Here is a 14,168-nt window from a genome sequence, read left to right as displayed (position 1 = left end):
ATGGTGCTCTCTTTCGAGTCTCATGTAAAAGAGATAACAAAGACCGGCTTTTATCATTTGAGGAACATAGCCAGAATCAGACAAGTTTTGTCAAGCGACACTGCAGAGGTCCTTATCCATGCATTTGTGTCCTCACGTATTGATTATTGTAACGCTCTTCTTTCTGGGCTACCAAAGAAAAGTTTTAGAGGTCTACAGATGGTGCAAAATGCAGCTGCTTGCATTTTAACAAGGACAGGGAAATTTGAGCACATTAGCCCTGTACTGAACTCTCTGCATTGGCTACCTTGTCAGGTTCGAGCAGATTTTAAGGTCCTGCTACTCACCTACAAGGCTTTAAACGGATTGGCACCTACATACCTCTCCGACCTTTTACATCTTTATGTTCCATCCCGTGCTCTCCAATCCCAGGACTCTGGCCTTCTAAAGGTTCCTAGAGCCAGAAAATCAAATCAAATCAAATCACTTTTATTGTCACATCACATGTGGAGGCACACTGGCACAGCACATGCGAGTGAAATTCTTGTGTGCGAGCCCCACAAGCAGATAAAAAAGAAAAAAGACAATTGGAGAGCGTGCTTTTTCTTTTCATGCCCTGTTTCTGTGGAACAACCTCCCTCAAGATATCCGGCAGGCATGCTCTGTGGAGGTTTTTAAAACTAAGCTGAAGACACATTTGTTCACCCCATCTTACATGTCTTAATTCTATTGCTTTTAGTTTTAAAATTTTTTACTGTGTTTAACTTGTATTGTGTCTTTTACCTGTATTGCTATGTATCACTTTTATTTTACTTATCTTTTTAGTTTTAAATAGTTGTACAGCACTTTGTTTGAAAGCGCTTTATAAATAAAGTTATTATTATTATTATTATTATTATTGTATACGGATTATCCATTGTTTAAATGCCCCGGTAGTGAAAAGTAGGCACAGCTGTTGAGAAATGCTAGGAGCTAACTGGGCGCTAACCGTATCATTCAAATATCATCATCATCATCATCATCATTTATTTATTTATTTATTTATTTATTTATTTATTTATTTATTTATTTATTTATTTATTCATATAGCACTTTAAAAACACACCTGGTAGACCAAAGTGCTGTACAATACTAATATGCACATAGTAATAAAACCAGACATAGCAATAAAGTTAAAAAAAACAATAAAAATGTCAGTTACCCACAGAGTTAAAAGCCAGGGAATAAAAATAGGTTTTTAATAAAGACTTAAAAACTGGCACTGATGCAGCCTGTCTAATATGGAGAGGAAGGTTATTCCAAAGCATCGGCGTGGCAACAGAGAACGCTCGGTCTCCTCTAAGTTTCAGCCGTGACTTTGGGACCGAAAGCAGCAACTGCTCAGGTGACCGAAGGGAACGAGTGGGGATGTGGGGCTTCAACAAGTCAGACAAATAAACAGGTGCCAGACCATTTAGAGATTTAAAAGCCAATAAAAGGACTTTAAAACGGATCCTGAATTCAATAGGAAGCCAGTGTAAAGAGGCCAAAATCGGAGAGATGTGATCAAATTTTCTTCTGCCAGTTAAAAATCGTGCCGCAGCATTTTGCACTAATTGCAAGCGTGACAAAGTGCCCTGCCCAACCCCTGTTAAAAGAGAATTAATCTAAACGTGAGGTAATAAAGGCATGAATAACACTTTCCAAGTCACGCTTGGAAAGAAAGGGCTTAACCTTTGATAAACGTCTGAGGTGATAAAATGCTGATTTTACCACCCCGTTTACATGGTCATCAAAGGTGAGTGCAGAATCAATTTTAACTCCGAGATTTGTGATCGAACTCTTTAGTTGGGAAGTCAAAGCTGCAAGATCAACATCCAGAGTATGAGAAGAACGATTTGGGCCAAATAAAATTGCTTCAGTCTTCCGATCATTAAAATTTAAAAAGTTTTTTGCCATCCATGCTTTGACATCAGTAAGGCAGTCAAGCAGAGGTCCAGTTGGGAGACTATCAGAATGACTAAAAGGTAAGTAGAGCTGGCAGTCATCTGCGTATAGATGGAATGGCACTTTATGCTTTCGGAAAATCGCACCAAGAGGCAAGAGGTACAATGAAAACAATAACGGCCCAAGAATAGATCCCTGTGGCACACCCCAAAGCAGAGGGGCCACAGAGGATGAAGCCGACCCCAACTTAACACAAAAGGTCCTATTTAAAAGATGGGACTTTAACCACAAAAGTGCCGAACCAGAAATTCCCACACAGTGCTGTAGGCGGGAGATCAGCAAATTGTGATCCACAGTGTCAAATGCAGCGGTCATGTCCAACAAGACCAGCACTGCATATTTACCACGGTCTGTCGCTATCAGGATGTCATTCATAACTTTTACGAGGGCTGTCTCCATGCTGTGGAATGGCTTAAAGCCGGACTGAAAGATTTCTGACAATTTAGAGTCATTCAAGTAGTCCATCAACTGAGTATAAACAATCCTTTCCAGAATCTTACTAAGAAAGGGAAGCTTAGAGATGGGTCTAAAATTTGATATGACTGAACTGTCTAAGCCCGGTTTCTTAAGTAAAGGATGTATGACTGCATGCTTAAATTCCCTAGGTACTTGACCAGACAAAAGACTAGTAATAATGTTCAGAATATGTGGTCCGATGATAGGAAATACCTTTTTAAGAAAACAGGGAGGAACAACGTCATTTGGAGAGCCACACGGTTTAGCATTCAACACAAGTTTCTCTAAATCAGATAAAACAATTGGTAGAAAAGCAGAGAACAAACTTGAGCAAGAACCATGCATGGCTGGGTCAGCAATAGGTAGAGTCAGAGGTCTCAAACTAGCAACCTTATCCACAAAATAATTAAGAAACTTATTGCACATAACTGCAGAAGAGTGCAAAAGAATATAGCCTTCCGGATTAAGTACAGAATTTATAGTGTTATATATAACACGAGGGTTATGCGAGCTGGCAGCAATAAGTTCAGAAAAATAGGAGTGCTTGGCAGCCTTTACTGCTCTCTGATAGACTTTCCAGCTAGTCTTAAGAGCTTCCATAGAGACACACAGCCTATCTTTTTTCCACCGTCTTTCACATCTTCTACATTCTTTTCTAGCGGCTCTGGTAAAATCAGTTAGCCAAGGACTAGCCTTTGGCTTGCATTGTCTGAATATAAAAGGAGCGACAGCGTCGAGGACAGATTTACAAGCAGAATCCAAACAAGAAACTAATCCATCTGAGGTGGACAACTCAGGAGGATAAGAAATAAATTGGTCAAACGATATGGAAAACCGCTCGGCAGTATCTGAGCCAAAAGCACGATAACATCGAGCAGGTACAGCACGCTTAAGAACAGGATTAAAAAGAACAATATCACATAAAATAGGCATATGGTCAGAGAACACCGCATCCTCGGCAAGTATGTTTTGGACAGATAAACCATGTGATAAAACCAAGTCCAGTGTGTGACCGCGTTCTTGAGTGGCACCTTCAACAGACTGAACAAAGTTAAAAGAGTTCACTAAGTCCAGAAAGTCCTTAGCCAGGGGCTTCCCCGGGCAGCAGACGTGTATATTAAAATCACCAAGTAAAAGGATCTGGTCATACCGTGATGCACAGTCAGCAAGAAACTCTGAGAACTCGGATAAAAACTCCTTGTTATATTTTGGGGGCCGATAAACAATCGCACACAACAGCGAAGACGAGTGGCCCAGTTCATGAAGAAAATATAATCTGATCAAACATTATTCAGCTTTAAATATTGTTCAGCTTTAAAGTTACTGTGCAACTGTGTAATAAAAATGTGCTCACGACTTTGGCCTTGAGAGCGATAAGAAGCGATCGCCTCATCCTGCAGGTGCAAGATATCTGCAAGCGAAGAGACTAGAACACCCAAGGCCGATTTCCTTTTATGGAGTTGTTTTTCTGCTAATGCAGCACTTTCCTCACAACCCCCTCCTGTAAGTTTTAGAGAATATATACTCATCCTCACAGCAAATCTTGGGAATCTCCTGATGTGAGCTGTGTTGAGAGGTTGTCTCTGTCTCAATAAAAGTTCACTGATTCCCCATCTGCCGCAGGTGTCTGGTTGTCTTCATTCTCCGCCAGCCTGGTTAAGTCAATTCCTCCTTAACATCTAAAAGAACCTATTTAATGAAGGAAGACGGGTTCACTTTGTGTTTAATATTATTCTATTGCTGTTGTGTTTTTTTTTGTATCCTTCAATTGGCGTCACGAACAGGATCCGCTCCAGGTCAACTGGAACGGATGGGAGGACTTCGGCCGTGGTCTGAGTGAACGGAGTTTGGACAAAAGCTGTGTGCACACAAAAACAAGGTAAGCAGACCTTTTATTTCTGCTATATTGAACATTATAAAAATACTTAGTGTCCAAACTCCTAGTAATTCATAACCAAAATTGTCTGGCTTACTTAAGGCTTGTTGAGAATCAGACAAGTGAATAAGAAATAAGTAAATAAGAGATAAGTGAATAAGAAATAAGTGAATAAGTGAATAAAGATAAGAGTGAACTGAGGTCTGACCACGGTTGCAGCCGACGGGTTGCTCTCCGGTGTCGGATACATACCTCAGTGCAGGTCTGGGACCTTGAAAGGGTTTATTAGTAACGCCTTTCTAAACAAATTAAAAGGTTAAAGGCCTTGAGAATATTTTTTAGTAATATTCTCTAAACTACAGAAGGGTTAGGAAGGCCCAGAGGACTTTATTAGAAAAGATCCTCTAAAACTTAAAAAGGAGAAGTACTGGTTGGAGTCCAAAGGAGGGGTCCCTTTGATCAATAGGAGAAAACGGATCTCTTCTTAAAACCCCGATGATTTTAGTGTTTTAAATGTTTTGATGTTCTGTTTGATATTGGACACACATAAATACACGCTGAATGCTTGCTGTGGAACACTGGGCAGGACAGTTTGGTTCTCCGTTGTTCACAGATTACACAATTAAAGGAACTAGGTTCCTCTTTTGGTTAAAATAATACACCACACATAGAATTTTTTTTTTTACACATTTATTACATACATAAGGAGGGTAATGAGTGACTGCAGGTAATGTATGAAGTGTGAATGAGACGTGTGAACAAGGTGACAACCAACTAGCACCCCTATCAGGAAGCTCTAGGCAAGGTTACCCGCCAGACTCCGGTTTGGTAGAAGCTTGGTAACACCTGAAGGGATATTTCAGTGCTGACTCACCTTTAAAGCAGCGCCCCAGCTGTTAGTGCCTAACAGAGGCAGAAACCCAGCTGGCCCAAATTCTCCTTTAAAATCAATAAAAGAACACTCCTCCATTGACAGTAAAATGGATGGAGAATTAGATCGAGAAACTAATGATGATGGTTGGGGTCCCGGTGTGATTCTTAGCACATTGGGAGAACAATTAACATGTGTTGAGACAGTCATCAACTCCACACACCAGCCTAAAGAAGCAAAAAAGCAGAAAGAGTCATTGAGGAAAACAGCTGAAAGGTTAATGAAAGAAAAGGGAAAGGACGAGGGGAGTAGTGGTAACTGGGGAATAATTTGGCAGAATAAGGCTATGCAGGCAAAAGAGAAAGAGGAAGAAGCCAACTCAGCAGCAGCAGGTGCAGGTGTGATGAGCGGGGTGAGACACAGAAAGGAAGCAGATAAGCACGCAGGCCGCAAAGCTAAATTTAATCACTGGGTGTGTTTATGGGAAACTGCAAAACCACACATGAAGAAAAATAGGTCTCAGCCACCTCCCTATTCTGCCTCAACTCCTCCCTCAGCAGGCATATATCCGGTACTTAATATCTCTGGTGGAATAATGACTATTGGAGAAGAACCGCCCGTAGCTCCAACTCCCATAGATACCAAGCATTTTTGCCCAGGAAGCTCCTCTCTGTCGGCGACATCCTCAGCTAGTAGCAGAGCCCCCTCTTCTATGTCCCATTGTTTTGGAACCGGATCTGAGGGCCTAACTGACCCCCCTGCGAGCGCACCATTTGCGGTTCGAATGAACAGACAGGAACCCACTGAACAACAATTAACTGATCAAGAAGCAGCATTACGCAGCTGCTTAAATGAACATAGGTCAGTGGTCCAGGTGAATAATCGTGTTGCGTCAGCCCCTCTTTCCCGGTCCAACCCCTTTGCCAGCACTCCTGTCGCTGTTAAAGGAGATCTGACCGCTACTGCAAAAACTGAGCCTGGCACTTCACCAAATGTCACAGTTACCATGTCTTTGGTGGGCCGTCAGGATCCGGAAACACAGATGAGTTTAGCCCACGTTTTTGCTGACACTGCTACCCCACCAGGCGGGGAAGAAACTGAGGATACTGATGATGAACTCAGTGACCTTAACAATACACCCCCCTCTACCCCTCCCAGTTTAGGATATCAGACTAGATCTAAGGGCCCTGTGCCTCAGCCTCCAGGCATATTTCCCCTGGTCCAGACTAAAGCGCAACGTAGACCAGTGTATCAACCTTATTCATTCGGAGATGTCCAGGCCCTAGTGGACAAACTCCCTGACATAACGGAGGGAGGGAATGCCTGGTTGGCTGGTTTGGATAAATACACAGCTGGACAGGACCTCGCACTGGGAGATTTTAGAGCTATTATAACTAGGTGCACATCCCGATCTCAGGCAGCGGACCTGGAACAAAATGCGGGTACTACCATGCATGAGAACGAGGTGCCACTAATGCAGGCCTTGAGGTTTATTGGACCGGCCCTGCGCAAACAATTCCCACCCAAAAATCAAGGCACCTTACAGAAATTTAAATGGGAGGGAAAGCAAAATCCCACCCATTATCTAAATCAGGCTGTTGAAGACTGGGTGAACCATACAGGTCATCACCCCAGTAGGACTTGTTCACAGAGCATGTGGTTTAGAAGGGCGGTGCTGAGGGGCATTCCGGAGTCAGTAAGCCAGAAAATGGAGGATAATCCTGATTTGCAGGACTGTGACTTTGCAATCTGGAAGAAACATTTGATTTTTAATCTTAACAAAGTGCAGATTAAGTCTGATGATAAAGCGGAGAGCGTCGAAGATTTACAGTTGCAACTGTTGAAGGTTCAGCTGCAGAAAGCTAAAAACGACCTGGGTGGAAAAGGTGACAAGCCTAAAAAGCAGCTTGTGGCCGCTGCGGCTCCCCCTCCTGGTCCAGTTGCCCCTGATTTGTATCCGAACCCATGGCCAACTGATCCACAGCCCCCCCAGTATGGTGCTTATCACTCCCCGGCCCCTTATGGGCAGAGAGGTTCCCCATTTGGAGGAAACAGAGGTGGTTTCAGGGGAAGGGGTCAGATGGGAGGTGGTAGGGGAGGCCAGATGTATGTTTGTTTCCGGTGTGGACAACCTGGACACTGGGCTAAAGCGTGCCCTTTGAACCCGGCTGCTGGAAGAGGCAGGGGAGCCCGTGGTGGGCCCTATCAGCATCCTGGCCACAGAGGTGGACCTCGTGGTGCTGTAGTTGGAGTGCCCCCGGCCCCACAGATGCCTGTGATGGGGTGGGAGTACTACGAGGGTGGTCCCCAGCTATAGGACACCCCACAGACTGCCCAGGACGGTGAAGGGACAACGGCGGACCCTATGCTGTCCATAACTGTAGATAGAAGAAGAAGCAGCTTTTTAGTGGACACTGGAGCTACGTACTCCACCATTAAGGATGTTGCTCGTGAAAGACTTACTGACAGAGTGATTACAGTGGTGGGCATATCTGGGGAACCTAAAACTCTGCCTTACACCGTGCCCCTCCCCACAACGGTTGGACATCAGACCTTGTTACACAGCTATGTTTGTTCAAAACAGGCGCCTGTGAATTTACTGGGAAGAGACTTGTTGATTAAATTAGGAGCCACAATACTCTGCTCTTCACAAGGCCTAACTGTGACTCTCCCTACTGGGGTTGTACTTCCCTGCTCTGATGGGCCAGAGGGAGGTGGTCAGTTTCTGCTGCAACCCTCCTCCTGTTTGGCGGACTCTGCTGACATCTACTGGGCATTATTGGAAGTTGAAACACCTGCTGAACCAGGAGTTTGGACTGCTTTTCAGCAATGGCGGCCGTGGCTCTCACTCCTACATCCTTATGTCCCTCCCCCTGACCCACCTCATGTTACACTGTTTTATGACAGGCATGACACCACCTGGTACCAGCACATGTTCCAAAAGCAGTGTGAGGGGCGGGCTTGGTCTCTGAACATGTCGTGCATTTTTGCGGCACCGGAGGGAGTGGCAGCTGCGGTTACTTTTACAACAGATCAATTACAGTGGTACATGATGTCTGATGAGGCAGCTCCCCATGTGTCACTGGCCTTACATCCTGGACACCAGGCTAAGGAGCTGGGTGGAATGGTTAAACGTTCCCTTGCGGCCACTGACTGGACACCTACAAAACTCCCACAGGTTTTGTTTTCTCCATCTACCAAGACATACCAAATTTTAAATGATTGCTTTAATTCCTCAACACTGCAACATGGAGTGGTCAGCGGGTCACATGGAAGAGAACACACAGACCACTGTGATGCTGCGCCTTTACTCGACTCTCTTCCAGATTGTTTGTGGTCCCTTGGACCCACAGATGTAGGTTTAGTTGATGTGGAGCCAGTCTCTTTTCAACTGTCATCTGCTACCCCTTTGTGGCAGCCTCAGTACCCACACAGACCGGAGGCTGAGGCTGGGATTGCAGAAACAATTTCTGGTTTGGTCACTGCCGGTGTCTTGGAGCCCTCCTGCTCTAAGTGGAACACGCCCATCCTACCCGTTGAGAAAAAAGGCACGGGGAAGTTCAGAATGGCACATGATTTGAGAAGGATTAATGCCTTACTTGGCACTCCTACTTTGCCTGTGCCTAATCCTTATGTTGCCTTGACCAACCTCCCACCATCTCATGCCTGGTTCACCTGCATTGACTTGGCTAATGCCTTTTTCTGCCTCCCACTTCGTGAGTCACTGCGTGACATTTTCTCATTTACATTTAGAGGCCGACAATGGCGTTACACTCGCTTACCACAGGGATTTGCCCTCTCCCCAGGACTGTTTAATCAGTGTTTGAAAGAACTTTTACAAACCACCCCACTACCATCTGACTGTATGTTAATACAATATGTGGATGACCTTTTGCTGTCTGCCCCCACGGCTGACATCTGTTTGGAGGCCACCAGAGTGGTACTTCACCACCTGGCCAACACAGGTTTTAAAGTGAGCAAAAACAAACTACAGATTGCAAGAAAACAGGTTTCTTTTCTAGGCCGCATGGTCTCACAGTCCGGTATTTCCTTGTCCCCAGAACACAGGAACTCCATTTTGCACCATCCAAAACCTCTAACTGTAAAAGACATGTTGTCATTTTTGGGCCTGACTGGTTACAGCAGGACATATGTCCCAGACTATGTTGGCCTTACTTCCCCTTTGCGCGTTTTGGTAAATGAACAAGGCATGAGAAACCTCTCTGCTCCCCTCTCATGGACTACAGAAACAGAACAGGCGTTTATAAAGTTAAAACAACAGCTTTCTGTCGCCTCTGACCTTGCTGTGCCAGATTATGCTTTGCCTTTTCATCTTGATGTTTCTGGAACTGGAACCCATATCAATGGTATCCTGTTCCAGAAAAAAGGGGGAGAGAGAAAAGTGTTGACATATGTAAGCGTAATGCTTGACAACACTGAAAAACGCCACCCACCGTGCACACAACACGTTTCTGGACTTGCAAAAATCATTCAGAAAACAGCACACATAGTGATGAACCACCCACTAAAAATTTTGACATCACACAGTGTGGTGGCCTACGTCTCCTCACAGGCCTTCACACTCACTTCACTCAGGCAGAGACGCCTCAGTACCATTTTGGAAGCACCACACATCACCTACTCACATGAAGGCATAAACATGGCTGATCACATGGGATCAGGGGAACCACATATGTGTGAAGAGGTTGTGCAGGTACAGGAGAAAATCAGGCCAGATTTGCAGGCAGAACCTCTAATGGATGCAGAAAAAGATTGGTTCACAGATGGATGTTGTTTCAGAACTGAAAGTGGAATGTTGAAGGCTGCATGGGCAATAGTGGAACAGACAGACATGAGATGGAAAACAGTGAAAGCAGAGCAGTTGACAGGACAACAGTCTGCACAGAGAGCTGAACTGAGAGCGGTGATTGAAGCCTTAAGGATGGGAAAGGGACAGAAAGTGAATATATACAGTGATTCAGCTTATGCTGTGGGAGCAGTGCATGTGGAGCTCAAGCAGTGGCTAAGAGCTGGTTTTTTGACAGCCAGCGGAAAGCCTATTAAACATGAGATAGAAATGAGGGAATTAGCGGAAGCACTGTTGTTACCTGTTAAGGTGGCAGTGGTAAAATGCAAAGGACACAGTGCCGGATTGGACTTAGTGGCATTAGGTAACAAACAGGCCGACTTAGTAGCTAAGCAGACAGCTGGTTACTTACCCTCCCTGATTATGGTAATGGACCCAGAAGCCACACCCCCTCCAGAAAGACCACCCATACAACTGGGCCTAGCCACAATCAGAGAGTTACAGGACAAAGCCAGCCCCCAGGAAAAATCATTATGGGTAACAAGAGGGGCCACAAACACAGATGTTTGGCGTGGCCCAGATGGAAGGCCCATTCTACCGCCAGGGGTCAGACAGACAGCAATGGAAGAGGCACATGGAGTGGGGCATGTGGGACCTGCACAAATGATGAGGAACTTAGCCGCCTGGTGGCACCCTTATCTAAAAGACATGACAAAATACATGGTTAAAACCTGTAAGGAGTGCAACCAATTTGGAATCAAGCCCGCCTTCAAGCCAATAGCAGGGTACTTCCCCATCCCACTTTGCCCAGGGAAAGAAATAATCATTGATTACACAGACATGGTGGACAGAGTAGGTAGTTACAGGTACCTGCTGGTGGCCGTGGATGCATTTTCAGGTTGGCCAGAAGCCTGGCCGACAGCAAGTGAAAACAGTAGAACTGTGGTGAAGTGTCTGATTAATCATTATATACCACAGCATGGGTTTCCCGAGGTCATAAGGTCGGACAATGGTTCACATTTCAGGAACCACGATCTGCAGAGGGTTGAAGCCGCATTAGGTTTGAAACATAAGTTTGGCTCAGTTTACCACCCCCAATCCCAGGGGAAAGTGGAAAGGATGAATCAAACTCTAAAAACTAAATTGGCTAAAATCTGTGCACAGACCAAATTAGATTGGGTTAAGGCATTGCCTCTTGCATTAATGTCCATAAGATGCTCAGTAAATCAAACCTCTGGTTACACTCCATTTGAGTTGGAGCATGGCAGGCCTTTTCCTGGCCCCTCCTCTCGCCTGTTAATGTCGGATGAAGCTGATTCAGACCTCGATCCGAGGACATATTATAACATGCTCCGCAGTTTTGTTGCCCAGTATTCCTCACAGGTCGCTGAAAGAAACCAGCAAGAGCTGAAAGAGGCGGCTACACCTGGAATGGACTACGTCCTCCTGAAAGTCACAAAGAGAAAGTGGGCTGAGCCTCGCTGGACAGGCCCTTACCGCATAACAGAGCGGACCTCCCACGCTGTCAGGCTCGAAGGGAAAGGTGACACCTGGTTTCATTACACACAGTGCGCTGCTGCCACCGAACCAGGAAGAACCTTGAGAGAGGTGCAGAAGGACCTGTCAGAAGGAGCTGCAACAGCATCACCAACCACTTGAGGGAGCCAAAACTCAACCTACAAGCCGGCTGGTTACAAAAGGGGGTGTTCTTCATACTGAACTAAACATTTTTATTTTTCTATTTTTAACATCTTTTATGACTTTGCTTTTATATTGGCTTGAGTTTTTAAGATTTACATTTTACATTGCAATAGTTTTAACCGCTGAAAGCTCATTTAAAGTTGTGTCACTGATACTTTTTGTTGCTCTTTAACTCCTAGAACACGCCCTTGGCGAGGTGGGGGGAACTGGACCACCTTTCTGTGCCCCATCATCCTCTATTAGAAGACATCCAAGCTAAGTAAACATGTCTTGGCCCTTTCCCCCTGAAATGACAGGCAGGCAAAGATGTTGCGTCTTTGTTTGCTTCCTGGCCCTGGGTCTCATTCCCATTGGCATAATCCTGATCTGTGAAGGGCCCCCGACACTTCTGACACCTTCAAGTTCAAAAGCTTCGCCCCCTTCTGACAGTCCCAATCTGACAAATGTAGCCCCTAGGGTCTTGCCCACCACTTCCTCTCCAGTTTAGTGTCAGAAACGGACCTCGATTGGTCCAAGCACTCTAGGGGTCAGGCTTTGCACTGGAGAAACCAAAATATGCTCAGAATAGCAAAAAAACCGGATCTTTCAGGCTTAATTTTTACCCTAAAGGATCTGGCCTTGACCTCCTGTCAACAATTTATACTTGCCCCTTGGACTGATCGCACCGCCCTGTATTGGCAAATGGAAATATGCCCTAGCGTTGGTGCAGCTCCAAGCTCTGTAGTTAAAGATGATAACCCCACCTTTAATGGCCCTCCGGTGACATATACAAACGGGGGGAGAAACGGCCGAATACGCATTGTAGACACAAATAAAATGTCTAAAGATGACCTCTTCCAAATTCTAACCGGTATTTCTGGAGCAACAAACAACTGGTTACTACTAGCTGAACAAGCTGCTGACAAGACGGCTTCCGACTGCATAGTGTGTATGGGAGCCCGCCCCACTTTAAGAGTGGTACCGGCGCCAGTCAATAGTGCATGCCTCCTGCATCTTATGAACAATACAAAACGAGGTCATTGCTCATATCTGGAAAACCACTTTCCTAAAACTCAACGCTCGGTCTCTAATAAACCACCTTTCTTTTCTTCAGATGTAGCTGTGAACAATTTCACTTGTATTAACCTGACTGGCAATGCAGTAAAACTAGGTAGCTTGAACTCTTCTTGGTGCACTGAGATGACGGTTATGAAACCAAACTTCCGACCTACGGCTAGGGCTGATTTGTGGTGGTGGTGTGGCAATAACAAGTTATATGATGGTTTCCCTCGGGATGCGTCAGGTCTTTGCGCTCTCATAACTCTTATTTTACCTGTTTTAGTCACTCCAGTAGATCTCTCTATAGAAGTACACGAAGTTGGCCTCCCATCCTCCTCTGAACGCCGCTCTAAACGTTCTCTAATCCCAGGTTCAGCTCATAATCCAACCTATATTGATGCTGTAGGTATACCCCGTGGGGTCCCCGATGAATATAAACTGCGAGACCAGGTTAAAGCAGGATGGGCCTCGATACTTTGGATGGTTGAAATAAATGCGAATGTAGACAGAATTAACTACATTCACTTTAATGTGCAACTGTTGGCTAATTACACTCGAGATGGTTTTGAAGCTGTGCATGCACAGTTATCTGCCACTTCCCTAATGGCTTTCCAAAACAGGGTCGCAACGGATTTTCTCCTCGCAGAAAGAGGCGGAGTCTGCAGCCTTTTTGGTCAGGAGTGCTGTACCTATATCCCCAATAACACAGCTCCTGATGGTTCCCTCACTAAAGCTATTACTGGTCTCACAGCTCTTACTGTTAAAATGAAGGAACACTCGGGCGTTGATACTGCCATGTGGGACTCTTGGCTTAACATGTTTGGCAAATATAAGGCCCTTGTAGCTTCCATCCTAGTTTCCATCTCAGTTTTTGTTGCTGTCCTAGTCACCTGCGGTTGCTGTTGTATTCCATGCATTCGATCCCTCTTCCAGAGACTGATTGTTACAGCTCTCACTCCTGAGGATAAGGATCTCGCCCGGCAGATGCCTTTATTGGCTGGTCAACTTCCCACCTCCTCGCCAACGGATGATGAAAACTCTGATCGTGAGGGTGACGAACATTATCGTCTTTCTCTTGTTTAAATGCTTCTAGAATGGTTGTTTCTCTGTGGTGTTTTGTATTAGGCTTGTTATTAATTGTTTCCCTCACCCACTTCCTCTTGAAGGATATATCTGGTTGAACTGTGTCTGGTCGGGTTGTGAGGGTTAAGCGATGTTCTCAGGGTCTCCGGACTTAAGCCTGAGCGAATGTGTACTCCCACCACTGGATATAAATTGTTTTTTTCCACACCCCTTCCTCACGTTTTACCATATTCACTTTTGAATGTCCTTAGCAGTTACCGTTCTGGGTTTATTTTACGGTTGATTTATTCTTTCACATTTTCACGTTTATATCTCTCATTATTATAGTATACTCTGTACTCTCCACATTTTTATCATTACTTATGCTTTTT

At 45.0% G+C, this 14,168-nt stretch overlaps 2 protein-coding genes and 1 pseudogene across 2 annotated transcripts; all 3 read left to right on the top strand.

Moving 5' to 3' along the window:
* Window positions 1-14,168, top strand: part of LOC146635076 (ICOS ligand-like) — a 164,865-nt pseudogene that overhangs the window by 62,194 nt on the left and 88,503 nt on the right.
* On the top strand, window positions 4,498-7,694 carry LOC146635080 (uncharacterized). Its single transcript, XM_085344410.1, has one exon. The coding sequence runs from the start codon at window positions 5,278-5,280 to the stop codon at window positions 7,483-7,485; it is 2,208 nt and encodes a 735-aa protein (XP_085200536.1). The 5' UTR covers window positions 4,498-5,277; the 3' UTR covers window positions 7,486-7,694.
* LOC146635079 (uncharacterized) lies at window positions 12,188-13,820 on the top strand. The gene has a single exon (XM_085344566.1). The coding sequence runs from the start codon at window positions 12,232-12,234 to the stop codon at window positions 13,795-13,797; it is 1,566 nt and encodes a 521-aa protein (XP_085200692.1). The 5' UTR covers window positions 12,188-12,231; the 3' UTR covers window positions 13,798-13,820.

This window comes from Diplotaxodon limnothrissa, linkage group LG3 (assembly GCF_057381915.1).
Source record: "Diplotaxodon limnothrissa isolate DT_005_m linkage group LG3, D_limnothrissa_male_GT1.1, whole genome shotgun sequence".
Lineage (NCBI taxonomy): Eukaryota > Metazoa > Chordata > Actinopteri > Cichliformes > Cichlidae > Diplotaxodon > Diplotaxodon limnothrissa.
This window is presented reverse-complemented; position numbering and strand designations above follow the sequence as displayed.

Coding starts and splice junctions, on each gene's coding strand:
- LOC146635080 (XM_085344410.1), top strand. CDS start 5,278: ATGGATGGAGAATTAGATCGAGAAACTAATGATGATGGTTGGGGTCCC.
- LOC146635079 (XM_085344566.1), top strand. CDS start 12,232: ATGCTCAGAATAGCAAAAAAACCGGATCTTTCAGGCTTAATTTTTACC.